The 18,592-nt window shown below is 43.3% G+C and overlaps 1 protein-coding gene across 1 annotated transcript in view; it reads left to right on the top strand.

Annotated features, from left to right (window-relative positions):
• The window catches only part of LOC119160862 (uncharacterized), an 89,321-nt gene that overhangs the window by 8,730 nt on the left and 61,999 nt on the right, over positions 1-18,592 (top strand). The window contains exons 5-14 of the mRNA XM_075887890.1: positions 52-197; positions 3,739-3,805; positions 5,062-5,193; positions 5,969-6,088; positions 6,663-6,743; positions 7,949-8,056; positions 9,135-9,315; positions 13,981-14,142; positions 15,150-15,287; positions 18,202-18,428. Coding sequence (XP_075744005.1) covers positions 52-197; positions 3,739-3,805; positions 5,062-5,193; positions 5,969-6,088; positions 6,663-6,743; positions 7,949-8,056; positions 9,135-9,315; positions 13,981-14,142; positions 15,150-15,287; positions 18,202-18,428 — 1,362 coding nt within the window. The remainder of the gene's footprint in view (positions 1-51; positions 198-3,738; positions 3,806-5,061; positions 5,194-5,968; positions 6,089-6,662; positions 6,744-7,948; positions 8,057-9,134; positions 9,316-13,980; positions 14,143-15,149; positions 15,288-18,201; positions 18,429-18,592) is intronic.

The following is an 18,592-nucleotide window of genomic DNA, read 5'->3' as shown; positions in this document are numbered from 1 at the left end:
AAGTAACGGTCCAGAAATTTATTCTGAAAATTCGTTTTCACATCGATTCAGGTTGCTGCTCGGGTTCATGCTGGTCACTATGGCACTGTCTGTGTGGATACCGAATACAGCGTCAACTTCAATCATGGCGCCAATCGTCATTGCGGTCGTTGATCTTGTGCACACAGCTTCATCCTCCATGGACGACGACGAAGAAAGCACGTATCGCACTATTTTTTTCACTTAATTAATGTTCGCACCGGCTGCCTGCCTACTACCTGGCGTAGCTATTACACTCCCTTTGCAAGGGAGTTGCAAGCGACGCCAGTTAGTAGGCAGGCAGCCGGTACGGACAGTATACCACAAAAAATTGAATACGCGATTAGTAGGGAAGTGTTGAGAAGCATTGTATAAACAGAATCCCCCCCCCCTACCTTCCCAGTAGCATGACCCAGTAGTATTTACTGTGATTGAACGCATCGACTAGCTTCCTTTGTTCTGTCTTTTAATCGGGTTATAATTGGGTTTTCTTACGTTTTTAATGAAGCATTTTGTGGCAAAGCGAAATTGATAGCTTGCCTCTTCATATTTAAACATGAACTGCTTGGCTAATATTCCTAAATAAAACTAAAACAATTAAAGAAGAGGCGTTGGCTCAGCACGCTCTGAGCTAGAGTGTAACATGTGCGTTTCGGCTGTACGTGCCGTGGTGGTGTAGTGGTTACGATGCCCTAATGCAGACCCGAACATCGCGGGTCGGACCCCGGTCCTGGCAGTCGCATTTCGTTCGAGACAAAATGACGAAGGCCCTCCTGCTGTGCGATGTCACTGCACGTTAAAGAACACCAGCACCAGATGGTCAAAATTTCCGTAGTCCCCCACTACGGCTTTCCTAATAATTATATTGTGGTTATGACTCGGTAAAACACTGGGTATTATTTCTTAGGCTGGAAGTTTTTTACGCATTACTTTGTATGTGTGAATCTTGTTCCTGAACGGGGATAATCCCGGTGATTGTAAAGCCTTCAGCATGAATTTTGTAGTCTTTATTACTTTTTGTCACCTGAGGACTGCTTAAAATGTATTGGAGACAGTATTAACGAGCGAAGGCACGAGGCGGTTTTTACCAATAAATGTGTTGTTTTTACTGGGGATTTCGCAGAAATCTTTCTCACGTATTTAAATTGGAAACTGTAAGTATGGAAGGAGGGCGTTCATGTCCAGAAGCCTGGGTCATCTATAGATTCTAAGGTAGCTCCGCTTCTGAGGAATTATTAAATTAGCAAGATTGACAATTGTTTGGAAGGCGCTTGGAAATTCTAATAATAATGTTTTTCATTATGTGAACGACTAATTTTTGTAGTGAGGACTTTGAAACCGGGGTAACCACAGTGAGCAAAAAATTTCAACTGGAAGGATTAGGGCAGAATTTTACAAAAAAATGCCTCAGAATAATGAAATACAATCTTTAAACATTTTTTGAACGTTTCAGAAGAACCATGTATGCTCGAAGTATTTGGCTAGGTTTTCAAAACCGTTCTTAAATTTTTGTGGATGCACTCGAACGCAGTGAAAAATGGTATGGCAGTGTCTTGTCTTAAGCCTGCAATCACAATGTTGTGTCAACACAAAATGAGCGATAACTTTAACGCATACGTTAGGCGTCTTTAATTTTAGGTTATTCTAGTGCCTCAGTGGCCACTTTCACTGAACGTTTAATGAAGCTTGTTATGCTATATAAGTCTAAGCATTGTCGCAGAAAGTGACAGGAAAAAAAGTGTGTCAATGGTATACCAAATACTGTGTATTTCACAGGCTAAAGAAAGTAGGAAGAATATAAGGCGTTAGTGTTCTTCTTACGGCTGCCGATAAGCTGGGTAAGATCTGTGCCGCTGTGCAGAGACAGAGTCAGTGAGTGAAAGGCAGGAAGGGGTCCGATATTTCTTTCATAAAACACGCCAACAAATTCACTGTTTACTGTACAAGTGTTGTTTATAAGGTCCCTTTCAGCTGCGGTCGCTTCTACGCAGGACACGTGGGTCGCTGTATTTACGAGATATTATTGGATCGATGGTGACCGAAGGCTTCTATTCTAACTTTACATTGGTGAGAATACAAATGCACGGCAAATTTCCATGAATGCGCAATTTTGTGCAGGCATAGCAATGAAGAAACGCGTTTGATGATTGAGACGTGGTGTGTCGATAATAGTGGCAGTACATGCTTGAGCCAGCCATCGATTAGCTTGCATAAATATAAAAATCAAATTCCTTAACAGTTATCTTTCACGTAGACTCCACGCGTGCTGGATCGATAGGGTTGCCTAAAGCCGGTGCATATGCGCCGATAAGTTGAATGATTGATATGTGGGGTTTAACGTCCCAAAACCACCATATGATTATGAGAGACGCCGTAGTGGAGGGCTCCAAAAATTTCGACCACCCGGGGTTCTTTAACGTGCACCCAAATCTGAGAACACAGGCCTACAACTTTTCCGCCTCTATCGGAAATGCAGCCGCCGCAGCCGGGATTTGAACCCGCGACATGCGGGTCAGCAGCCGAGTACCTTAGCCACTAGACCACCGCGGCGGAGTTATATGCCGCGGTGGTACTTACTCGGGACGACGTGCGACTTCGCGGTGGTCGTGTGGCGCATGGCCGATGGCGTGGTCCTCGGGTGTGTGCCATCCGCTCTCGCTGAAACGCGAATAAGCGAATGGTGTGCACAGCTTACTTTAACAAACGGCTGGCACTAGAAGCAAGAGTAGGCAATGAAAATTCGTGATCTTTGAGATGACTGACAAGTTCGATATCGCTTGTGATTGTGGGACTCACCGCGACAACGGAAGGTTTGCGAAAAGCAAAGGTCCGAATTCGCGGGCATACCTACGACACACATCCCTCCATCGCTGTTTTCTGATAAAAGAAATAGGACAAAACAATCTTTTTTTTTCAAGAAAGCAGGGGAAAAGTTTTAACAATGATTGATTTTTGGGGTTTAGCGTCCCAAAACCACCATATGATTATGAGAGACGCCGTAGTGGAGGGCTCCAAACATTTCGACCACCCGGGGTTCTTTAACATGCACCCAAATCTGAGAACACAGGCCTACAACTTTTCCGCCTCTATCGGAAATGCAGCCGCCGCAGCCGGGATTTGAACCCGCGCCATGCGGGTCAGCAGCCGAGTACCTTAGCCACTAGACCACCGCGGCGGAGTTATGTGCCGATAAGTTTTCATGCCTTCCTTCTTTTCCGCTGTTGTGCATCTCTTTAGTTGTAAATCAGTGTTTGTAGAGTCCTGCCGTTTTTTATGGTGTCTGTGTTTGCATGCCCCGTATTTTTAGTCAACTAGCTCAGTTTTAGGTTAGTCTAACGATGAATCAAAATTCAAATATCTGATTTTCGCCAATGTTATTTGTCCACATGGACTTTATGAAGGTTAATCAAATGTCACCAATTATTAGATGATAGGTTTGTCAGTAAATAACACTGCATTGCTACTGGACAGATCGCATATGGCCAATGACTATACACACAGTTGAAGCCGCTTCGATCAAAGAATGCCCGTGACTTTGCAGCCTTACAAGCGTCCTACAAATATCAGCCTCACACAATCAATTTGCTTTCGCTCGAATGTTTTAAATGGTGTTTTAAACCAGTTTTAAATTTCCTTAGAAGCCCTTGTAGTTGATTCACCTTAGAACAGATCAGAAGTTAATCGCTGAAGCCCTTATACTTGAGTCTTTGTCTGCTCTAGGTCATGCATCTGAATGCCTAAACAAGACTGAGGACAGCGTTCCGGTGCCTCAGCACAAACTTTCAAGGTTAGTACATTTTGACTCCATGGTGCAGCAGGCCATAGCAAACTGTTTCGCGTGCCATCAGCTGTTCGAATTAATTAGCGTCAAAGTGACCTGCTAATTACATTACGAAGCCTCGGAAGCTTCCAAATGCATTCACCATTACGAAAAGCCACGGAAAATTTTACTACAGTTGGCAATGAATATTCTGGCCAAATGAGAGATTGTGGAGCGAACACTCCACAATCTCTCCACAGTCACAATCTCCACAAACAAGAATTACGTTCTTCTCTTCAAAATAAGCAAGTCGATGGTACGAATACTAACACACATGTATGTTTTATTGATTCACGACGTGCAGTGGCTATGGTTGGTTCGCTGTATAAAACGAGCCCACAGATACGATACGCTTTCGGTAGATTCCGAATCTAAACGTATTCTTCTACGATGTGCTGGGCACATGGCAAAGAAGCTCATGTGGTCCAAGTTTAATCGGAGGTCACCTTTCTATGACACATCGGCGTCAAGCCACACCAGCACATGCCCTCACCCGAGCTACAGCATTGCTCCCCCCCCCCCCCCCCCCCCCACGAAGAAACACTGGTTTTCACCTCCAAAGAGAAAATTCTGCCGACAAACATAATATGGCATGCTTCACATGGGAACGACGGTATACTACTAGGAATAAAAAAAATAGCGTGCGACAATACGCTCACGACTTTGGTTCAACCGACTCGTGTGCAGGAACGGTTGTTGTATCATTAATAGACGATGCCAGCAAGTATTATAAGCCTACTTGGTAGTGTAAATAAAGAACGAAATTATTATGCCCACAAAGACTGCAACAAAGTAATATAGAAGTCTAGCATTGCAAACTTGCTCTATAGAGCAATGTCTCGCTGTTTCGATTCCTCCTTTATTATTACGTTGGCAAAGACATATCCGGCCAAATCACGCAGTTTATAGAAACTATATATGAGCTATTGCGTATACTCACCTTAGATATCCCGATTTTCGCGATAACACTGATATTGCATCTTTCACTTTCGCAGCTCTTCTGCCTAGATAAGTGTCATTTGTAGCAAAACCAATAAACTTATACTTTTATAATTGTTTCTCCGTGGGTTTCTTTAGGCTCGCGCATTTTGGATCGCTATAAATCAATGACAATGAGCCATGTATATCGCGGAAAAGCTTTCCAAATTAAACGGGGCACAACATGGAAAGTAACCAACTTAACTTCCGTTTTTTTTGTACTTTTATCGTATTTTCTACGCTAGTGCACAAGCGGCTCGACAGAAGACATTGCTGACAACAATGCTGCTGTCAGTGGCATACGCTGCTAACATCGGAAGCACGGGATCACCAATTGGCACTGGTCCCAACTTAGTCCTAAAGGATCTTATCGACGAGTAAGTATGCACAAAGGCAGTTATGACGTGAGATAAAAACATGTTACAGCAGAGTTTCTGTCTCTTGTGAGCCTTTACGTATGTTTTACAAGATATCTTTAAAGTGCTTGTTTCTGTTTGAATCCCTCACCTGTTTGAATGTTACTTTCAAGAAATCGTTTATTAAAAGGTAATCGTTATGGCTGACCAAAATGTTAAGCGATGTGAATTGAACGCGCAATATGTGAGAAAGCAGAAAGTAAACTTGTTATTGTGAAATACAGACTACTCTTTGTAAGTGGCAAATTATGAGAATTCTCGTATATGTGAATTGCACATTTGGTGGAAAGAACAGCACTTAGGGACTTGGTAAAAGCCACTGGCTTTATCATGTGTGTTATATGAAGTACTCTACAATCACGTTTTCTGAATGTTCTCAAATTGGTGTTAATCTTCAGTAATCATTTCACTTCTGAGCAATGCTTTTACTGTATTGTTTGCGCATTCACAATTAGTTGGTCGACGTTTGTATTGAGGCCTTCATATATTATCTGGGAGTTTTTTCCTACTGAAGCATTTCATGCGACATATAACATTTCGATGTGTTTTGCGCATAGGGATTTCAGTAACACTTCGATTACAAGTTTCTTACATGTGTACGTTTCAAAAAGACTCGTGTAGAATTAATATTCAAGTAGCATGCAGAATATTCACAATTGGTGAAAAGTCGTTCCCTATGTAGTGGATTGAGCTTTAGCCAAACTGTTATTAATTGAGAGTTACCCTTTTTGCGCAGTATGTTCCCGAGTTCGACGGAGGTCTCTTTCGCGTCCTGGATGCTGTACAACATACCAACGATGATTCTATGCGTTCTCGTAGCCTGGGCCTACCTCCTGCTTACTTCAATCAGAACAATGTAAGATAACACTGGGACGGAGCAACATCAGCTTGAATACGATGCCATTACACAGATCGTTTAACCACATATCCGAAGCTAGTCGCTCCAGATACTCTTGTCAAACAGTTATTTCATTAGAGCGAAGTATTGTCACAGCTTGGTGTAATCGGCAGTGTGGCAACTACAACCATTGCTGCGAAGAGTCAATGTAGATAATATATCGGCAGTATTTTGTGTAGTAAGAAGGAAATATCTTTCTGAGTTCTCATTTACTATAGGTACCGGTGCTCATATTGCCATATTTAGCGCCCTTGCTTTCCACCTGTTTTCCGTCTGCTGGGCGTAGGCAGAATAACAACATTTTGCGTTGTAATAATTACTATCTGTGTATTTATAATAAATGAATTAGGAGTCACTGGTTAGTCTCTGTGCCCTGTCCGAGATATAATAAAGGATTAGAGATTGTAGATCATAAATTGAGGTGCTATGGATGATTAACCGCGGCGATACAGAAACTGATCTACATGTTGTCCGTGACATGCACGTTTTCTTTTTTAATCACTAGACACGTAATTGTTTTCCTCTGCTTCAGGCGGAGCTCCAGCCGTTCTACAGCCCAGCAGAAAGTACGAGAAGAGATTGCCCGGCGATACAACGAGCTTGGGCCACTTAGGTACAGTGTTCCACAGTTGAGGAATTCAGTCAAGTGAATTCATATTGGTGACACGTGGGTCAATAAATTGCTTTTAAGGACTGCGTACATTGCAGATATTAATTATAAGCTTTTGTAACTATACCGAAACCAGTTTCGCTTATCTAAATTAGTGTGCTGGCGCTGAAGAGCCCAGTATAAGGTCGTTTTTTACGACACCACGCGAAAAAAATGTAGTGCTTTTAAATAACACTCCTTAGGATCTTCTGCTAAAGTTCTGCGTCTTTAGAAAAAAGTGGGTAACGATTTAGAGCACCAGTTACTCCACTATGGAAGGGTTTCAAGCCGTCCCGTGGGCCTTATCCAAAAGGTCGAGAAGCCTTTGTTGACTGCTTTTAATTATTATGTGTCCCGGCTTCTTTTTCAATTGAGGCAATAATTCTTGGGGCCCGTGCACATATATACGTGCAGGTGAACGTTAAAGATTCTCAGTGATCGCAATTATCGGGGCACTCCACTTCAGCATCACTCATAGCCATATGCTAATTTAGGGAGGTTAACTGAACGCCAGCAATTTATATTAACCACCACTTGATTAAGTAGTATCGACTCTTTGATCCACTTTATTCAGACAAAAACGTTTTCTACAATCTTATTTAGTAGGTAACTTGGCTTAACATACAATATTATTATAAAAAATATTTCGAAAAATTGGGTCACTGGCATATGTTCTAGAAATGTTGAGGAAATGTTTGTGAAAATGTATTGACGTCCCTACTAAAACTTGAAACATAGTGTGTTATACATGGTTATACGCAATCGCCGGCATCGAAATAAAGTCGATGTGCGTATATCTCGGATGTTACGTAAGTTAACCGTTCCTTTCGCAAGGGAAACTAGTATATAAATGAACGAATGAATGAAATCAAAGGCACGTTCACAAAATCATATTTTACACTTCTCTCTCAGACTGTAGCGGGGTGATGTTAATCCATGATCAGTCGCATGTGTTACGTCTGTTAAGACTACTTTGCCTCCAGCATTAAAAAGTACGTCATGCTTTTTGACTACTGTTATCCTAAGAAAAGGGCTGAACTTGGTTGTTTCAGAACCGAAATAACTACTGATAAGAGAAGTTATGCCAGCTTGTTGCCTTGATATTGAATTGTCCTGGGGAGAGGTTAACGTGTTATTTCATCTACAGTGTTGCCTTATGTGGTTTTCAGCTTTCCCGAGGTGTGTGTCATGTTCCTGATGGTCGTGATGATCGTCCTATGGGTCACCATGGAACCACTGCTTCTTCCTGGATGGGTGGATCTTCTGCCGTTTGGAAAGTAAATCAACTCTTTTGTCCCATCACTACGACATAGCAATCAGTCTTTGTAGGTGTTTTTTCTTGTTTTTTTAAGATATATTAAATATCAATAGAGCACAATTAGTATCCAAACCACAATCATTGTCAAGGATGTTCTGTTAGTCTTGTAGGTTATATGTGTGAGATTGTACGTGCACTGGCAGTCTGCGCCATTGTGCACATAGCTGCGGTATGTTTGAAGTGTCAGAACGAAAAATATAGCACTACGGGAAAGTTTATTACTTGCAAACAGGTTTTACGCTACTTTTTCATTACTAGACTGTGAAGCTTCCTTCGGATCAGTTCGAAGAGCACGGATGTGCTTGCCGTATTCGCATCTTTTTCTTCCAGGTCAAGTCAACATCAATGTTTTTTTTATTAAACAGCTTGTTTTCTGTATCTCTCTCTCTGACGTCGTAGCTGCAACAATTTGAAGGCGGATAACAGGGCAAGGCTTTATGAGCTACCCAATCAGCATTAGATTCTGTTTGTCCCGGCAACATTAGCACGAAAGCTTACGGGCCGTAATAAAAGATGATCTCACGCGTTACTTACTTGAATTGGTTCTACATGAACCGTGTACATTTTTTGTTGTACAGAAATGTCACAATCGAACTATCTATGTCACTTATACTACGTTGCATTAGGAACGTATCGCTCGAAATCGGCTTTGCGATACAGTGCTATTGGTAGACATTATTCTCTAGAATATCTATTTGCGGCGACATCAGAAGACCCAGATCAGCATTCTGTGCGTCGAGGTTCTAGAACAACAACAACAACAACAACAACAACAACAACAACAACAACAACAACAACAACAACAACAACAACAACAACAACAACAACAACAACAACAACAACAACAACAACAACAACAACAACAAAATGCAATGCAATAATGAGATTGCTAACGGGGGACAAGTCAGAGCAGCTGGGTATGCCGAAATAGGGAAAATTAATCTCTTTGCCGTCCAATACTCAGAACATTACTCTGATCAGAACTGTCACTTCCTCCTTCCCAATTCTGAAAATTTAATGAAATCTTCCACACGTAGTGCCATCAAGGCTTCCGCACCCGCCATGCTGGTCACGGTACTGCTGTTCTGCATACCGCGGAATCCGAGGCACCCGTGGAAAAGTGGACCCATCATAACGTGGCGCGAGGCCAGTGACCGGGCCCAGTGGGGTGTCATGATCCTCATCGGCGGCGGCATGGCTGCTGGCGAAGCCTGTATGGTGCGTATATACGCGAAAGGCGACCGGAGTTTGCCTTAGTGCGTTGTGTAGTGGCTTTCAAACAGGCTCTTGTATCATGCAAATATTATTAAGGCTGCTTCGCACTTGTGGTACCAGGACTGAACAAAGTGCGGAGTTGAAAAGCCTTCTTTTTTTTCTCTTCAGCTTCATGTTTCGTCTCTCTCCTTCACTCTTTCTTTCTCATTTTCTTTTTCAGCATTTTCGTTCTTTATTTCTACTTGTTTATTTTTTCATTTTTTCTTTTCTTGTTCTTTCTTTTTCTTGGTTACTTCTTATTTTTCAATTTTTATACGTGCGTTACACCTGCGTTACCTAAAGCAACGACAGCAAATGACACCTCAGGCCCCTTAAAATTCACCACACTTAAATTGATTTCTAGGTGTAAATTTATCCCACATAAAATCCCTTTCTTTCTGTTGTCGTTGTTTAATTCACTGTAGTCGCTACGGCTAATAAAGGTTGCCTGATGATTTTTTAAACAGTACTGGTAGATATTACCAGCAAAAACTGGGCGACACCGCGTGCGCATATTCCCGACACACACATTCACACATAAATTCTAATCTACATGTCGTTCTATACACGGGCTCCGGGAGTGCGAGCTCGAACTCTCAAATCTGAAGTGCATAATTGTTTACGTGTGGATTTGCCGAGAGGCAAGTGTGTTCGTTTGTAGCGTAAGAAGAATCGCTACGAATAAACGACTGTAAAAAAACACAAAATGAATGTTTTCGAAGTCCTGAATTTGGAACCTAAGGTTCTACGCTTGGATGCAGAGTATTTTACCCACTGGGTTGCACACCCCTCTTTCTTACTTCATTATTATATTAAAGTAGAAACAATATGTAGACATACCTAGGCTAAACATTTGTAGACGGTGCAGACTTGAAGGGTGTGAATACATCTAAATAATGCGATTGCGTTGTATATGAGTGGCGCGCGACAAATGTCGAAGACGAGCACTTTCTGAGATGACATTGTCCGAAAAACTTCGTGATGAGGAAAGAAAAAATATACAGATCCCGCATACAGTGGGAGTCGATGATATGCGAAGCACGAATGAGAAAGGTGGATATGTCAATTTAAAATCAGGACGACGTTACGAGGTGGAGGTAAATGATGTCGTACATGGCTTCCGTGTCATGATTATCATGTGTAGATGTGTCGCTTACCTTTGTCGTCTATTCACGTCACGTGATACCAAATGTAGTATATGTGGGGCTAGCGAAACGACCGCGAGCCCGCTATGAGCGTGGTATGTTGTCATGTTCTTACATGACACGCACGTCATGATTATCTTGTTTGCACCAGTCATATACTTTCGTCATCCATTTACGTCACTAAACAACAAATTTGGTATATGTGCAGCTAGCAAAACGGCCACGAGCGCATCAAGAAGGGCACAATATACTCCAATGTTGCGTTGACGCGCGCGCACGCTGGGCACAGCGACGCTACGTTAGCAAAACGCGAGCACTCTATAGTCTGACGCCAGGCGCTACCAGCGTGACCAGCGTCCGTTGGCGCGGCCCGACGGAAACCGGTGCGAAATGAGACATGCTGCATTTCACGCTTATGCGTTACCCAGACAACACTGCGTCTCCCTCTCTCCAACGCAGCGCGGCGCGCCTTGGAGAGAGAAAGACGCGTCTCCCAACGCAGCGCGGCGCGCGCCTGCGAGTGTATACGGCAGGACCGGTGCCTGGCGATGCAACGCCGGCGTGACGCGTCGAAATTAACGCCGGCGAGCACGAGCACCACGTCACGTTGAAATGTATTGGCGCCTTGACTGTGGCATACAGTCATGTTCTCACATGACACACATCTCATGATTATGTTTGGACCAGTCACAAACCTTCGTCATCCATTGACGCCGCGTAATTCCAAATTTGGCATGTGTGAAGCCAGCGAAACGACTGCGAGCGCATCACGAGTGTGGCATGTAGTGATGTTACACGACACGCATGTCATGATTATCATGTTTGGATGTGTCATTTACCTGCGTCGTTCATTCACGTACCGTAATATCAAATTTCGTATATGTGAAACTAACGAAACGGCCACCAGCGCATCATGAGCGTGGCATGTAGTCATGTTGTTGCATGACACGCATCTCATGATTTTCATGTTAGGGTCTGTCGTTTGTGTTCGCCATGCAATCATGTCATACCATACTAGTTTTGCAACATGCCATGTGAACGAAACCACCGCAAGAGCTGCCGGACCATGAAATGTAGATTATGACATTCGTGACATCCATGTCATGATTTTATGTTATGACTAGTCAAATATTTTCTGCATAGTCTTGTTATGCGATACCAAGTTTGGTATCGGTACCATTATCGAAATGGCAAGGAGATCTAAATGTCGTAGGCGGCTAGATAGATAGATAGATAGATAGATAGATAGACAGATAAATAGATAGATAGATAGATAGATAGATAGATAGATAGATAGATAGATAGATAGATAGATAGATAGATAGATAGATACGCTGAACGTCACCAAAGTTCGCATTTAAAGCAAAATCTTGAACGACACGTAAGCCGACATGGTGAATCTCTTACACCACAATAATTCCGGCATTGTCCAACTTTAATGCCCCTAATGCCACATTGAGTCTTTGCTATAGTGCCGCGATGCATCTTACGTTAAGCTGTTCCACACATTGACAGACGCTACAGGGGAGAAAGACACGTTGCGGATGCCGCATGACAGCAACCTTTCAGGGAATATGGCAACACCGAGCGTAAGCAGGAAACACGCGTGTGTGACGCTGGATGTGGTCGGGCCCACATAGCACGCTTCAAGCAAACGTCATAAGAGAACGAAACAAACCTTGATTAGTGTGAAATCAATGCCTCTTCAATTAAATGAAGGGGGAGCAGGTCAACCACTTGTGCGTCACATAGACAACTACAAGCCGTGTAAATGGAAGGAGCTCAAACGACTCAGTTAGACCTGCATTGTTGATGAATCGCTACCTCCATTTCATTTCCATTCTATTACGAGGAGTTAGGACTTTCCGTCATTCCATTCCTTTTTATTTTCTGGGAATAAAAAAAAAACTTGACCAATTCCCACTCTATGAATGGCTAGGCAGTAGAATTCCTGCAATTCCTCGATGTAGAAAATGCATCCTGATAGCTTTTTGAGCTAAGAATGAACGCCGCCATAAAACTGGTGCCCCGAGATCCATTAAGAACTTCAAAGGTACGCGTGACACGTTACCAAAGCCGAGGTATAGTAGCTTGGTATTAAATCACGTGCAGTAACCCCCCCCCCCCTACTAATTCCCGTTGGAGCGGGTTTCCCGCTACACATAGTATTTGCATGGTGAGCATACTTGAAGAAATGTGATGTTTTAGTAGTGTTTAAACTATAAACTTTAAATGTGCTGATGCTAAAATGAACAACGTATATTTATGCTGACAAAAGTAACGTTCATGAGGACTAAGCTGTTTCGTCACGCGCATGGAGTGTGGTCTTGGATATGGAGAAACCAAGACTTACTAACATTTTAATGGGCTACGAAACCCTCTTGATCTGCTGTTATTAGTACGAACAGTGCGCCACCGCTCGGGCACCTTGTGCCTTTGCATCAAATACGGAATACTGAGCTGCACGTCCCTCACGCGCCTCGCAAGAGAAGGAGAACTTTCTATGTTCGCCTGCACGCACATATGCAATGTCTTCCTTGCGGCAAAAGTTATTTACGTGTGTCAGGTACTAAACTGCTCGTGAGATGAAGATGAAGCGCAGATGAAGATGAAGCGCTTCTCGCACTTCATCTTCATCTCAAGAGCAGTTTAGTACCTCACACACGTTTGTTCAATTTGTTTCACATTGATACCCAGCACGAAAGCGATTCTCGCGTTCGTGCTGGGTATCAATGTGAGACAAATTGCAGGAATAATTTGTTTCTGCGTTCCGTATCTGTTGTGATAATGCAGTTGTACACTATAAACGTATGCCTCATTTTCTCTTTTGAAAATTGGTGAATTGTTCCCACTTTTACACTACGCCGACGCTTTGCTTTGGCTAACTAAAGGTGGACCTAGAGAATGCGTTAGAGAATATAGCCCCAAGAGATTGAATCTTTCCGAGCTTTGCACCATGGTGCGCTCATAGTCATTACCAAGGATTCGGCAAGCAAAAGCACAGGAGGTTAGCACGATTATTGCGAGTATGATTCTGTTCATGTGGGGATCCTCGACATACATCCTTCTGAATCCAGAAGTTGTATGAGGTAAAGAAATGTGAGTGAAATGGCAGGTGCACTATCCACTGCCTTGGCACGCAGAAGTTCTGAGATCAGACAAAGCACGCGCGTTTTGTCCGTTGGCACTCTAGACAGCCTTGTGTTTTTTTGTGCAATTGATGTTTCAGAATAAGCCAATGAATGACACTCCCTACTATATGCACAGCTTGCGTTTTTCAAATATTTTAAAAGCCTTGCCGTTTTTATGCGATCTGAAGTTTGAGAACATTTGGCAGGAGATTTCGCCCGCTTCAGTTCACCGTACGCATATATATTTTTTTGGTTACAGGCTTATATGCGTCGTTTATAGGAAGATAGAGCTTAAGCTGCATGTATACTACGACGTCACATGCGTCTGCATTTCTACTATTTTTTGGGCGCAGCAATCTGGCCTCTCGTCTCTTCTCGTCGAGCGTCTTAAGGGTCTCGAGGTGCTCCCCGAAGTGCTCACTGTACTCTTGCTCTGCTTTGCGGCTTCCATGCTGACGGAGGTGACGAGCAACGCGGCCGTCAGCTCTATCCTCCTCCCTGTCGTATGCAGGACGGTAAGGCGCTGCTTATGAACAGAAGGGAACTTTGGCAAATGGGCAGTAACTGGATACAAATGTTGTGTCACATAGTGAGTAGCACAGCGAGCTGCGTCGCCGCAGTTGTACTACATACATTGCACAGCTGTTTTTTTTCCGCTTGCGATTGTCGTAAGTACTGTCGCATGAGTTACTAGTAGAGAGATAACTGCGCGAAATGGAGCCACAGCTATCTTAGCTATTGCGCAGAGTGCAACAGCAGGTGCGGATGAACATGTGTTGTGTCATTTATTTTTTAGGGGAAGATTGTTGATGATGATGACAAATAAAACTTTATTTTGGTGCAGTGGAGACGCAGGGGAGGCACCGTGCCACCCGGCTAATCCCACGTAGGAACTCTCAAGCCGAGCTTAGTGGTCCGTTCACGGGCACTCTGGACGATCAGGTTTCTTCGCGAGGATGGTTGAGTTCGGGGCTGGGGTATCATATGCGTATCTACTACACTGCATATCAGAAATACAGTGCACGAAGCACGAGCAGCGTGTCGTGTCCTCTGACTCGTTCAGTTGCGTTAAAGTGGACGGAGAAGCAGCTAGCAGCAAGTAAACACTGAGCCTTGACAGTTTTCTATCATTTCATATGAACTACATTTAGGGCTTTTTAACGCCCCCTATGCTGTTTTTGGTTTAATTTTTTGTCGGCTCGATGTGATTGTGCCTTACGAGAATCGCCGAAGACGACGCCCTGACCAGCGGCGCACCATCTAGTGGGCATTTCTGAAATCACCGGAGAAGTGTACGCGCTGCCGCCCGACGAGGCACGAGCATAAAAAGCTTGATGGGCGAAGTCCCAAAAGAAAGAAAAGAAAAACAAGTGTGTCCATCCAATATTTCTTTTTGATCAATGACGGAATATAACAGAACCTAACCCAATAACCACGTCAATCACCTTTGCCGCATTTGCAAGGATAGCCACCACCAGTGAGTACGTCTTCACTTCCGCAACCGACTGTCGTTGCCATGCAGGCAATCGCGAGGGGCGTGCACCCGCTGTACTTTGCCATTCCGGTGACCATCGGCTGCTCTTTCTCCTTCATGCTGCCTGCAGCCACTCCGCCTAACGCCATTGTTTACGACCTCGGCAATCTTCGTATTCCCGACATGGTGAGCTAGCTGTCTCAAGATTGCTGAGGCTGCATTAGTACTAATACGACTGCGTAATTTTAGCTTTAATTACTATTACGAAATCTGTTATTTTCTACATTTTTGGAGGGTATCACAATATTACAATACACTCATGTGTGGTATATCCATTTATCACATACACATTGAATTTGTGATGAATATGCGAGTTTATCACAAATGGCAAATGATACGCGGGAGGTATTCGGGGTAAGCTGGTAGCTTTTAGTAACGAGAAGCGGATGAATATGAATTGTACGTGGCGCTAAGAATTCACCGGGGAGACTTCACCAGACAAGTCGCGCTGCCGAGACGTTGGCGCCCACCGTATTCTGTGTTCAGCTATTTCTCCTCAGATGGCGCATTTAACTAGTAATGGTTGTTTTACAATTGTGATGTAGTTGTAACAGCTCATTTTATGTTTGATGTTCTCATTTATACGAACATACTGTTTTCTTTGCTGGTTGCCTTCGCTAATATGCCTACAACTACACACGAAATAATTTTTGTCTTTGAAAAGATTCTTGCGTAGTAGGCTGTGCAACAAAATTTAAATAATGCGGTTGGTTATCCCATGTGTGCGTAAAATGCAGGCAATACCTGAATCGCATACAAGACTATTCCTATATCAACACTATTCCTATCGGAGAGAGCGGCTGAACACAGATCACGTATTGTGTTTTGCAAAGTGTACTCCTGGTGCGTCTTTAAAAAAAAAAAAACAAGGATACCAAAAAAAAATGTCTAGTTATCGGTTACGGAGACCTAAATGAGGCGATGTTTGTTTGAGCCAGCGAACCTCGTTTCCTGTAGGTGTTAGCGTTTTTCGTCACCAATATGAACACGATGTATAATTTATTTATTTTTGATGCAATGTTATTCACAGGAAATGTATTGATGGACATCGATCACAAATGCCTAAACAGTGAATGAAGTAAATTGTAAATTTAATGGCTCCTTTTTGTTGTTAGACACAATAATGAGAACCAACAAACAATTATGCCGGGGAGAGTATATGGGTTGCTATGAGAAGCAATTCTTATTGAAGCGTGAATACAGAAAAGTAGACAAAAAAATAACTTGTTACCAGCAGGATCTGAACCTGCGACTTTCAAATAACGTGTACGATACCACTGAGCTATGGTGCAGGTCATCCCTCTGTCCACTTTACATGGCATGTATGTGCATTTAAACGTGGGAGCATTAGTCACCGCCACTAGTTACCATTACAGCGAGTGTGAAACGCTCTTTTTGCTGTTTGGCGTCTAGTAGCACGTGATCTTATTGCGAGATGGCACCTGACCAATAATCTCTCGCATACTACCTCTATGCACCAAGTCTGCCAGAACGAGACCCTCGCTATCAATGAATGAAAAAAGTGTATGTTTAAGGGCTCGCTTTCTTCGTTAAAGACAACAATAATAATATTCAGCAGACAAGAATGCCCGGGGCAGTATAGAGGATGTTATTAAAGTAAGTGTATTGCACGCAAAAAGAAGAAAAGTGCACGAAAATATTGCTTGACACGGGGAGGATTCGAGCAGTGAATACAACTTACAATTAAATATGGAACATACAACTTACGCCTTGGAAACGAAAGAAATGGTTCTTCGCAGGGGGACAACAACAGTTCAAGCCAACATTGCTGTGGGTACCTGCTAAGGCCGTCTTGTTCATTTATCTCTGGACTTGGCTGCATGCTGAATTTGATTTTTTTTAAATAAAAAAGTCACAGCTTTGCCACAAAGGCGAAGCAATGGACACGATAGCAACAAATTGGAAGATCACGCGCAGAATGGCAAGCAGACCAAAACGTTCCCCGCGTTTCTCACGCACAAACGACGCACGAAACGTACTTACAGGAATAAGCGTCTCAGTTGTACTCACGCGAATAAGCGTCTCAGTTGTTACTTCTCTGTGTCTGTAAAGCGTGCCCTTTTCGCAAATGGAGGCTGTGAAGCGATTGCAGTGACCTTTGTGCGCCAAGTTACTACAACAGAATGATTCCGACGAAACCCAAAAGCTTGCGAAAACGTATGATTCTCCCACAAGGGCGTGCGATCGAGAGTACACCCCCTTATTCTCTACGCGGGTCAAAGTACGCGTGGTAGATGAGAGCTGCCGCGCCCTCACTGCGCCATCTTGCTGATAATGCTGAAAACTTGATAGTTCTCCCCCCCCCCCAGATGCCCGCCCACAGCGGTAAATGGTGGATATGAATAGCTTGCCGTTTGAGCGTTGAAGGAGGTATATCTTTCGGTGGCTCAGTGGAACGCTTCGCATTCACGGCGAGGAGGTCCTATATTCGATTCCGCGCGCGGGAGTCTTTTTTCTGGGATTATTTTCTTTTCTTTCTTGCATTTTCACACACACACACACACACACACACACACACACACACACACACACACACACACACACACACACACACACACACACACACACACACACACACACACACACATATATATATATATATATATATATATATATATATATATATATATATATATATATATATATATTCATTTATTTAAATATATATCCGGGGGCGACATCCAACCGAGAGTGTCCATATAATTGCTATCGCAATAAAAGTTGCTAGCGCTCTAAGCGACTGAGGTTTCATTGAGAGGAAGTGTTTGTTTTATCGCGTAGTATTCGCAGAATGGTGCTAGGATGCCGCCATCAGTTGGTTGCATGGGGCATTAAGAAGCAGGCAAAAGAAATCACGTTTACATTGCTCATGTAGTGCCTGCCACTTACGAGTAGTCATAAGAAGGTCACCAAAAGGTTCGCTTTGTTCTACTTGAAAATACCGGTTGCAAAAAATCATTCCGCGTTGAAGAGTCTCACTATTTTTTATTGTTGTGTCTGTCTATCTACCTGATTGTAGGCGAAGCCGGGTCTCATGATGAACATGCTGTGCTCCCTCGTCGAGACAGCCATGATACATGCCCTCGGTGTCTACGTCTTCGGGCTGCAATCATTTCCCGACTGGGCTAGGGAGAAGGAGCTCTCGACAGCAAACTCTTTGCTGAACGTCACCGACAGTGCCTTGGTGACGTCTGCATCAGCTGCGCAGGGCTACACCGACGTGCTATTCACCCTTGCAAAGCACGTGTAAACATAGCATCTCATCTGATCGAAACTTTGTGCAGTTGTGCAGTACAGACGTACACGCCAGCAGTTCATTTTATAGAGCATTGAATGGTAACCAAAGCATTTAATCAGTTTCAGAAAAAAGTAGTGGGGCTTATTGGGCTTACGCATTTATCAAAATATCC

Source organism: Rhipicephalus microplus, chromosome 3 (genome assembly GCF_043290135.1).
Source record: "Rhipicephalus microplus isolate Deutch F79 chromosome 3, USDA_Rmic, whole genome shotgun sequence".
Taxonomy (NCBI): Eukaryota; Metazoa; Arthropoda; class Arachnida; order Ixodida; family Ixodidae; genus Rhipicephalus; species Rhipicephalus microplus.
The sequence above is the reverse complement of the archived record's forward strand: the minus strand, read 5'-3'. Positions and strand labels throughout refer to the sequence as shown.